Source organism: Podarcis raffonei, chromosome 11, assembly GCF_027172205.1.
Source record: "Podarcis raffonei isolate rPodRaf1 chromosome 11, rPodRaf1.pri, whole genome shotgun sequence".
Taxonomy (NCBI): Eukaryota; Metazoa; Chordata; class Lepidosauria; order Squamata; family Lacertidae; genus Podarcis; species Podarcis raffonei.
The window spans coordinates 39537691-39548758 of NC_070612.1; the positions used below are offsets into that span (position 1 = coordinate 39537691).

The window sequence follows — 11068 nt, forward strand, 5'->3', positions numbered from 1 at the left end:
TAGAATTTGACATCAGATCACGAGGTATGGAAGTTTGCAAGCAAACAGAGTTGTGACCACCGTATTCCATTCTCCTCCCATCTTGGTTTTAGCCCCCTCCCTTTCAACAGTCAGTATTGTGTGGGCACTTGATATACTCCTCCATGGGTTCTTTTGAGAGTCTCCCCACCCCTTAGGATTTTTCCTAGTGATGTTTTGTGCTTCTGCAAACCTCAGGATTACCCTGGCTGCACATTAATGGTGCATATTTAGCTGCATAAGTGATTGTGCTGAGAGAATTGAATCTGAAATAGAAAGAACAAATGGGGTCCTATAGCAAAATATTGTAGCATGCCATGCATGTATTCAGTGCACATTGTAGCTTATTTTTAATTATGCTCTTCTCATCCAGGAATATGGTATTACTGCAGCTGAGAAAATAGAAATAGCTAAAGGGTACTGCAATCCACTACTGAGGAAAATCCGGTCTGATCTTCAAAGAACTCAAGATGATGATACAGTTAACAAGCTCCACCCTTTGTAAGTTCCTTTTTGCTTGGAAAACTTGGGAGTGGTACTTTCTTGTTACTTTTATAGTGACATGAATTTAGCCATTTGTTGAGTAAAAGTATGATAACCAAATCCTTCTTGCTGCCTCCTTGCCCCCAAGGCTGCTTGCCTGCCAGGGCAGAACCCACCAACTGTCCTGTTATGCTGCTGCTTTCTCATCAGCCTCCAATGCTGCTGAGGCCAAAACAGAAGCAGCAGCAGAACAAGACTGCTGCTGGGGAACTGCCCTTTTCCCCATCCTCACTGTTCCTTCATGGCATGTCTTGGCCAGCCACCACCCGTGCTGCTTGCCTGCCTGCCTGCCATTAAACGGCAGTAACCGCCACCATATTTTTGTAAGATAAAGAGTCTTCATAATACTCCCAGCCACTCCAACTGCAGCATTAACATTAAAAAATGTAGTCTTTATAATAGTCTTTAAAAAAAGACTATTATAGTAAGAAAGACAAGATATATTTTTTCCGGGGGGGGGGGGTGATCTTATGAAACAGAAAGGGAAAAATAATTGGGGGGAAATATGAAATTTGTTCACCAATTTAAGAGAGTTTGGGAAATTATTCTGGATTTTTTTGATCTTTAGAAATTTTAATGATGGGGAGATGCACTTTAAGCTCTCTTGCTTTCTCTACAGGTACTCATGAGCCTGTATAATACTTGTTTACTGTCTCAGATTATTTTGCTCTTAGGTATTCCAGTGGGGTTATGTCTCCTGAACGTCATGTCCGAACTAGGCTATACTTCACCAGTGAGAGCCATGTCCATTCCTTACTATCAACTCTTCGCTTCGGTTCTTTATGTGATGTAAGTGATATCCTCTTCTGGTTGTTTTAGTTGAGTTTTGTATGCTCATCACTTTTGGAAATGTGCAGCGTACTTTATTATTATTATTTAGGTAGAAGTATTATGTGGCAACTCAAAATGCCACTCCCATGGGAATAAACTTTTCATTACAGAAAATCTACTGGGAGAGCTCTGGGTGGATTTGGAGAGCCATGTCCTAAAAACATTTTGAATAATGCAAACTTTATACTACTATGTGTAGTTGGGTTTTTTTCCCATAGGCAGAAATAGTTCTGTTACCTTTCATTGACTTTGCTTTGTTCTGAAACGTGTGGAAAAGGCTACTGTGAGTTATTTTATCTGTTCCATGTTTTGAAATATCTGCCACTTGACCTTTTAAAATCTATATGATATTCTCAGACACAGTCTAGCACATTTCTCTGACTGATGTTCTGCAAATTGATCATTATGAAGAGAGGTGCAAGCTATTTGTAGAAGGGGTTGCTGCTAAATTGCTATAGAAATGACAGAATTTCAGTTGTAGTCATGCTGGTAAACCTAAACTCTGCAATCCTCCTCTTTGCCTGTAACCACATGCACAGCATGTGTAACTGCACTTTTCCATCATCACCACTTGTTATCTTCCCCCGCCCCAACCCATTGTTATCATTTTAAAATTATATGCTCCTTGAAGTATTTTTGCCTGTACAGTTTTGAAAATGCTTTGTATTTCAGTTTTGCTTTACAAATAATAATAATATTTAAATTATGATAGGTTTTGGGAAAGGATGTAAAAGTGATGTAACATTGGCCTGTATAAGAATGCATTTTATTATAGCGCCGTGCAATCCTGTGTAGGCTTGCTTAGAAGTAAGTCAGTTGTGCTTAATGTACTTACTCCTTGGTGTTTCAAATTGCAGCCCTTGAGTTAGAAGCTAACAGTTAGAAGTTAACAGACTGTAGAGATTTAAAAGAAATTGTCACTCATATGCTTACAGTACTAAACATGTGAATTTCTTTTGATCTAAGCCATCAAAAGATGAACAGTGGAAACGAGCTATGGATTATCTGAATGCTGTCAGTGAACTCAATTACATGACTCAGATTGTGATCATGCTGTATGAGGATCCAAACAAGGTAAAGAAATGCTAAGCACATAGTCAAACCAGTATTATATACTTGGAAACATGGTTTAACTCCTTGTCCATTTTCTTCAGGAGCTTTCATCAGAGGAGCGTTTCCATGTGGAATTGCACTTCAGTCCAGGAGCTAAAGGCTGTGAAGAAGATAAAAATTTACCGTCAGGCTTCGGATACAGACCTGCTTCACGGGAGGTAAACACTCTTTAAAATGTTTCTTACATACATGAAATTTGAGCAGGACTTTTCACAGTACAGTGGTACCTCGGGTTAAGTACTTAATTCGTTCCGGAGGTCCGTACTTAACCTGAAGCACCACTTTAGCTAATGGGGCCTCCTGCTGCTGCCGCGCCGCCAGAGCATGATTTCTGTTCTCATCCTGAAGCAAAGTTCTTAACCTGACCAAATGTGCTTTGGTGTACATTTCCATTGCTCCATAGGAAGCTGCTTTATCCAAACGCATGTGGTACGTGGTTTGTTGCTATTGGTATCCAAGGGCCATAATCCTTAATATTTGAAGGAATTATGTTTTCTACCTGCCGAATGTTTTGTGTCACATGAAACATCCATTTTCTTCCAGAATGATGGCTCAAGGAAAAACTCCCAGAAAAATGAAAGTGATGAGGAATCACATGCTTGTAGAAGGGATGAAACAGATCGATCTGTAATGATCTTCAAGCCATTGGTGTCAGATCCAATTCATATACACAGAAAGTCGCCTCTTCCAAGACCCAGGAAAATTGGTTCATCAGAAGTAAGTTTGCTGTTCCCATGCTTAACTACTGTAGAAACAGGCTCCTGTTTTAGAGAGATTTTCACATTTCTTTTTCTCTTTTTTAATGCATGGCAAATACATAGCTGTAGTTCTCTTAGGGCTTTAACATTGCTTCAGACACTTCCATAAATTAATAACCGAAAGATACCACTATTCAGAGGAGTTTGGATCACTTAACAAGGTCTAAGTTAGTCTTCAGGCTGACTAATCTACATTGCTTGCATATACAACCTTACAAAATGTATTATTCTACAATAAATAGTTAAAGACATTTTTTGCCCTTTGCAAGAATGTTATGGTTCATCCCAATATATATATTTCCTAATATAACTGTTTGTTGTAGTGTACTCTGAAAGATAAGACATTATCTTATCAATATGAAATATATGTCTTCTGTCCCAAAATCTTAAATATTCTGAATCAAGGTTGATTCGGAGGTCTGTCATATTTACGAGGGCTACTTCAGAATACTGAAGTAGGTGAGGAGAGAGTTTCTCTTTTTACCAATCATTTTTCAGTAACAGAATAAAATTGCAAGAAACGGTATGGCCCAGTTCACACAACACAGTAAACCGTAACTGATGGTTTACCATGAACGCAGAGATCACTCCACTTTTGCTTTTCTTGTACAGCCAGCATGAGCAATAAACCACAATCCCTGGTTTAGTGTTGCATCTGAACCTAGGAATCATGGTTTGTTCTATTCCAAACAAATCATGACATTAAGCCAAAAACAAACCATATTCCTAGTTTGGATGGAATGCTAAGCCAGGGAGTGTGGTTTGCTGCTCTCACTAGCTAGAGGGAAGGAGCGTTCTGCACATTCATGATAAACCATCAACTGCTATATACTGTGATATGTGAATGCTGTATATGTTACAATTTATTTTTGGTGTCATGTGGGCACTAGTTTGTGTAACAGCCCTTGTCCTTTGACAAGTCAGGAGCAAAGACTTTTGGGGAGTGGGTTGTACTATCTCCAGACTTACCTGCTACAAAATGAATAATTCCAAATAATTTGGCCATTTGATATTATTGATTGAATTCTATACTATTATTTGGCTGTCTTGAGCTGTGATAAATATGAAGGCTAAAAAAACTCATTTTGTATCCAAGATCTTGTATATATCCTATGGGATTTTTATTTTTATTCTATTTTATTTTATTTACCTTTTTCCTCTGAAGCAAAGATCCCATGTTGTATCTCAGTTTTTCAAAAAGTCCTCTCCGTTTCATAAGTGCCATGTGTTGTTCAGGACCCAACACCTAAAATTTCAAGTACTAAGCCTCTGTGTGCGTGCAGAATTATTTATGCTGTTATTTGGATCTTAGCCTAATTGTACTAAGAGATGCCTTCACAAATTGTGCATCACCTCACTACCAGTCACTGGCATCATACCTGCACTCTGGTAGGTGGTTGCTCAAGGCTACGGACGATCCTGCCACCTTTTGACCATCCCACTTTTCAGCAGGCAGCCTGGACTCTTCTAACAGCAGGCAGGTCACTTGACTTCTTAGTTCTACCCTTGTGTTTCCAGTTCATCAAACCTGTAGCGAATAAAGTTTATAGCCTGTTTAAACCAAGTTCTTTTCCCTCCCCACCCCTCCCATCCAGCCCACTCTCTCCCCAATGCGGGCACATGCGTTTGTTACTGATCATGACAGTCTTTATCAGACAGAAATTATATATATATTTCTTAGGGATCCAAAAATATTTTAATTATTATGATGTTCCAGGTTTTGTATGTGATGATACACGAATATCCTAATAAATGCTGTGGGTTTTTCCAGCAGGCAAACATTAATGTTGAGCAGTATTCTACATATCGTTTGTAATTTTTCACACATAGTTGTAAATTCTGCTTTTCCCTGTCAATAAACACTGTTTTTATTTTGCTGACTTTACTAGCCTGAAACTTTAATATAGAAAGATTTGGAAATCATGGCTTCATTTTTACATTATATTTTTCTTTCTTCTTGGGACATTCTGTGTATTCATTGATAGGAACATGGAGCGAATCTTTTTAGCTGAATTTAGAATTCTTTCCCACTTCAATAAAATACCATTTTAAAAAGATTAATTTTTAAATGGTGTGTAAAGCAACGTGAAGCTGATTCTCTTCTATTTGGAGAAAGTGAACAAAAATCAAACAACTTAACCTTGAAGATCAAGGCTCCCTAAATATATATTGAACATAAATGTATCTGTTATGTTCTTTCAGTGTGGTCCTGACTGTTTCTTGTGAATGTCTTGATCTAGACCTAAATTATAACAGCATTGTTGGTGTGCCAGCCTGTCACTGGTGTTTGGTTTAGTTCTTAGAGTTGGTCCTGGAGCTTAGGCAGGATGTATAATGTTTATGCAGAGGATAGATGTGGCATGTGGATACAGAATGAAGACTAAATTTTACTGGTGTGTTTTGTTAGGGGAAAAACTGAGACACTAAAATTAAGAAAATATTGTTAGTGTCATCAGAGGCCAGTTACATGGTTTTGTGAAATATGTTCTTTATTACTAGTGAACGCAGCACAGACAGAGAATTTGCTATGCTTAGCGAGAGGAACACAATTAACGGTGACATTTTTAAAATATGTACATATTCAGTTTCCTTGTCATTAGTACTGTTTAAGTGTCTTTAGTGAAAATAGTAGCTGAGTATTTCCAGTTGTTTGTATTGTGTGATTTTATTATAGGAAACACGGCTCATTACTGTATAATGCTGTTAAAGTTATTTAGAAAAGGGTGCAGACAAAACTGTATTTCATTTTCTTATCATTTGGCTATGAATCTAACGTTGCATGCTTTGCTGTTTTTTTGCCCCCTTTCTCACTTCCAGGAAGAGAGCCCCCTGAGTGTGTCTAGCCCAGAGTGTATTGGTACCTGGCTGCATTACACCAGTGGTGTGGGTACTGGGCGTCGAAGACGCAGATCAGGGGAACAAATCACTTCTTCCCCTGTCTCCCCTAAATCATTGGCTTTCACATCCAGTATTTTTGGCTCATGGCAACAGGTTTTTAAACTTTACTTCATTAAACATTACTATGCATTCCAAGCAGAAAACAGCTGTCTTTAAGGACATCTAATCCCTTGTTCTGGATTTTATTCAAAGAAAATTATTTCACCTGTCATTAAAATGTGATTAAAAAAACCACTAGTTACTTCCAAGAATGCTCGGGGGGGAAAAAAGCAAGTGCATGTTTTTTTTTCCTACACAAGTTTCACTGAATGTAGTTGATTGTTTGGTTTTCAGTTGGTTTGTTTTCAGCACTGTAGAGATGGAAATAGTTAGTTCCTCATGAAATAGACATCAGCTTTGGCTTAGTTGTCCTTTAAGACTTTTCTTTCTTTACTTACAAAGCAAAACAAAAACAGCATTGAGTAATTTGGTGGCAGGTGCATTAAAATGATTGTGCAATAAATGAAACAAAATGTGATTTGAAGTAATTGGATTGGGGTCCAATATTGGTATTCCACAGTTGGGATTAGCGTAGATTGTCTTTTCAACGGCCTATTAACTGTTCAAGAAAAAAATTGTTAGTACTAATCATTATTTCTCTACTTGTGAACTGGAGGTATCCTTTCTCTCTCTCTCTTTGTTTTGAAGACAGTTCTTCATCCATTGTAATGTATAACATTGTGAAATTTGACATATTGGGGAATTAAGTAAAATAGTACATATACTGAACAGTAAAATAGAATAGTGTACAGCTTTTATCCAACTCAGATATACCCAAAGTAGACCCATTGAAATTAATGAAACCAAATTAGTCATATCTGTTCATTTCAGTGGGTCTGTTCTGAGTAGGACTAATGTTGGATATAAAACAACATACTTACAAATAGTTGTACTAAACAATGGATGGTGCCCTGTTACCGGAAATCTCCCCCCCAAAAAAGAATGTTATTTTGATGTCCTATTGAAACTAAAAATTGCTTGGATATAGATAAAAAGAGTTTTAGGTTAAAGGTTGTGAACATCAGACGTTTACCCTGATAAGAGCCTGTGCATGGATCAGTGACTGTAAGGTGACCTCATCAGCCTGTCTGTGTTTCCTTTTCCCCCCTTCCTCTCCCTTCCAATACAGGCGCAGTTTAGGAGTGTTCATTTGGTAAACTAAAATGACACAGTTGTCTGTGTTTTCATATCTTTCTTGGTGTCTGTCCTGTTTTTGTCATCATGAATGCCTGCTTGCACCACTTCATTGCAAGGATCTCATGAGTGAACTGGATTCCCTTCAGCAATATTGCATGACCTTCCATATTGTTTTGGTATCTCTACTAATGCATCATATGGCTTATTAATACTTGTCTGTCATGAACAGGCTGCTGTTTCAAGCTTAATGGATTCTACAATCCAACTAGTCTTGTTTTTGTTCTTACTTATCCATTTCCCATGTCTAGGTCCCAACAGAAACCAACAGTTATTTCCGACCACCAAGAACTATTGTGGAGCAAAAGGCAAGCGGTATAGGTACGTATATATTTCCTAAAGTCCTGCTCCTTTAAAGTAGACCTACTCAGTTTTCAGTATTCAAGCTTGTGGATATTTTAAAAGTTAACTCCGTTGTTTGGATAATGTATCTTGAATATTTTAATACAAATAAGTCATTTGGTCATTGAATATAGAATATCAGTTGTCATTGTTGACATGAATTTTTCACTTGAACCCAAACCATATTGTTGTTTTGACAAGTTAATAGAGACCATTTTAAGAGGATTCATCTCTAGGCTTTTGAGGGCTTGCTCCTTAGTCAGATGGGAACAGTTGAAGAGATTCTCCTGGTAATCAAAAACCTTTATTTTTCTCATTTTTTGTTTTCCATATACATTTAAGAACAACACAAGAGTAATGTTCTTTGCACTACCCCAAATTCCATCAACTACAGCTTTCAGAATACAGGCTTGGCTATTGTAACTGTTTTATTACAGCAAGCATCAGATTTATATTTCAGCAGCATTTTAGTATTGTAGAATGAATACTATTTTCATTCTGTAGTGTATTATACTACATTTGGTAGTGTATACTACCGGTACTTTTTTGCTCTGCAAATGTTTTAATATTATGGGTAACACTTTCATAGCACGTCAAACAAAACAAACACAGCATTAAATGCAGTTTAAGATAAAAATTTATCCAGTTGTCTACTTAACACTATATTCTTTCTATATGCACAATCTTTTTTTGTTTCTTCATGTTTCAAAATTTTACCTAGCAAAATGCATACATCAGATGCTCTTGATTACTGGAGTTTAATTTTTCTAATGTTCTTCAATCATTGCACAATCCTGTTCTCTGTGATATTCCACATAAATATACCGTGTTGGCCCGAATATAAGCTGCACCCAAATATAAGCCGCACCTTTAAAATTGGAGAGGGAAAAGAGAAAAAAAAATCTGAATATAAGCCGCTCCATTCCTTGCTGCTCCGTTGCTAGCAACCTTTCCCCTTCCTCGCTCTCTCCCTTCCCGGCCTTGCGGGAGAAGATGGGGGACTATGCATAGGACGGACGCGGCTTTGCCACACTCTTGCCTGCATATCATAAGGTCGCGAATATGAGCCACACTTTAACTTTTCACAATCAGAATTTGGGCAAAAAGTGAGACTTATATTCATGCCAATACAGTACATGTTGATGAAAACTGATCTAAATGCAGGTATTTCTTAAGTTCCAAAGCTTCTCCACAGATTAGACATTTATATTGATATGTTTCATCAGATGTGCTGCTAATGTTTTCCTCACCGTTTGGTTGTCAGTGGTAATAACAGAAATTTTGAATCAGTGGTTCATGATTAGAAAGCAAATAGATCAGGTTTCAAAGGGCAAGGATAGGAGAAACCTCTCCTGAGCAAGTGCCATTGAGATGAATTTTATATTGGTAAGGTATTGTCCAAAATACAATACACCCAAAGTAGCCCTTTTCTTAGGTTTTTAAAAGTAAAATATTATTATGAGAGGATACCAATATTGTAGTATGTAGAGAATTATTCTTTATAAACAAGGTTTTTAATATCAGACAGCAAAACTCAGTACACCAGGGTTTGTTTGTTTTTAGATCAGCCATTAACTTTTAAAAATACATTGAGAAACTCAACACATTTAATGGGATATGTCTGCACAAGCCACAAGTGGAACACGTGCAAGAAAACTTGATCACATCCCATGAATTTAAGTGGAATTTCCACATGAAAACATGCTGATCTCTGTGTTTGCAGAGTTCAGTGCTCATTTTAACAGATTCAGTTATAAACTGCAAATATTGAGTCTTGTGTTTCTTCCTCAACCATCCCTTTTTGTTTTACATTGACCTATCAGGCAGTGTTTTTTTTTCTTTATCAAGTCTAGCAACAGGAAACAAAAGGAAGTTCCCTTCATTAGAGTTCAGCCTTCTCTTTGTATATAATTAGTAAGGGGATTGTGATAAATAGAAGCACAGTAATTTGTGGTAGTTACATCCTGAAAGTACCACTGACTTTATAAGCATATTGTGAACCTGTTCAAGGCTATGCCAGAGGCAGCCTCTTGTGTGGTAAGAGCGATATGCTTGCATGCTGCATGCATCCCCGATGTGAACAGAAGAACACCTGGTTGCTGTATGTATTTTCTCTAACTCCCATCAGGGTCTCACTGTGCGAGCCTGTTTAGCACTTCGGTGCTCGGGGGTTCTTCAAGTGCACCTAACCTACAGGATTATGCTCGTATTCATCGTAAAAAGCTGACTTCTTCTGGCTGCATAGATGGTATGTGCACACCTTCGCACATGCACTTACACCCACCCACTCATACGCACACATTAAACCTTGAAAGAAAGTCCTAGGCCTGTTTACAGAGTAGAAGCCTATAATACCGATCACTAATATTAATTTGTAGAGGGTTGTAGTGACCCTTTATTTCTCAGAGATTAATTGTGTTTAATGGCACACCGATGGAAGGAGGGCTTTTTCCCTTCCGTAACAAACCAACTTAAAAAAAGTTTATGTTCAACCTATGTTTAAAACCATTTAATTTGGTAATTTTTTACTGAAATGGAACAAAAAGCCATTTATTGAGAACTAGAGAAATCAAAGGAGATTCATTAATATTTGTAAAGTCCTAAAAAGAGGTACGTTTGTTAAATTATTTTTAAAATTAACCTGAAAGTGTTTGGCTTGGGGCTTCAGAGTAACAAGCAGAATAGAAATGTCAGCACCAGATTTCCACCATTTTACAATGTTTGTTAACTTTCTTGAGGGTAAGAAACATTCAGCTTTCTCCTACTGTCACATCCATGATATTCAATTCTAACCATGTATGTCTGTATGCCAAAATCACAAGCTCACCCGTATTTGTCTTCCATACACTCCATTAAACCTCTAGTAGTAACAACCAGCAAAGTTTTACCTGCTTTTAAACCTGTTTTGGCCTTTGCACCTCTCCCAATCCCTTCTGCATGCCATTCAGTTCTAACCTACTCTTCATTGTTTTCCCCTCTTCTGTCCTTTCTTGAATTATCCCTCTTTTGGTAGCTGTTTTGAATTTCAGGTACCTGTTTTTCTCTTTCTCAGACACCACACGTGGTTCTGCTGTTAAAAGGTTTTCTATCTCATTTGCTCGACACCCAACCAATGGTATGTTTTGCTTTTATTTAAAAAAAGAAGTATTCCCTTGCTTCATCCCTTCCAAACTATGGGGTGTATAGTACTGTCCACCATCACCCTCCCTGATTCCAGCTGATCACATGGCCATATTGACAATTATTAGAAGTTCTGATAATTTAAATCCCTTTCCCCTTTTTAATTCCATTATCTAATCTTTTAAAATTCACACTTGCAAAATCTTTTTTGG

At 37.5% G+C, this 11068-nt stretch overlaps 1 protein-coding gene across 22 annotated transcripts in view; it reads left to right on the plus strand.

Moving 5' to 3' along the window:
• The window catches only part of PPIP5K2 (diphosphoinositol pentakisphosphate kinase 2), a 50339-nt gene that overhangs the window by 32629 nt on the left and 6642 nt on the right, over positions 1 to 11068 (plus strand). For 5 of the 22 annotated variants that reach the window (XM_053408334.1, XM_053408337.1, XM_053408323.1 and 2 more), the window contains 10 exons: positions 392 to 519; positions 1236 to 1350; positions 2359 to 2466; positions 2547 to 2663; positions 3049 to 3222; positions 6081 to 6254; positions 7330 to 7353; positions 7646 to 7715; positions 9865 to 9984; positions 10789 to 10851. In XM_053408334.1, coding sequence (XP_053264309.1) covers positions 392 to 519; positions 1236 to 1350; positions 2359 to 2466; positions 2547 to 2663; positions 3049 to 3222; positions 6081 to 6254; positions 7330 to 7353; positions 7646 to 7715; positions 9865 to 9984; positions 10789 to 10851 — 1093 coding nt within the window. Of the gene's footprint in view, positions 1 to 391; positions 520 to 1235; positions 1351 to 2358; positions 2467 to 2546; positions 2664 to 3048; positions 3223 to 6080; positions 6255 to 7329; positions 7354 to 7645; positions 7716 to 7937; positions 8656 to 9864; positions 9985 to 10788; positions 10852 to 11068 lie in introns of those variants that run through there. The other 17 variants (XM_053408338.1, XM_053408327.1, XM_053408342.1 and 14 more) reach the window with 14 other exon arrangements.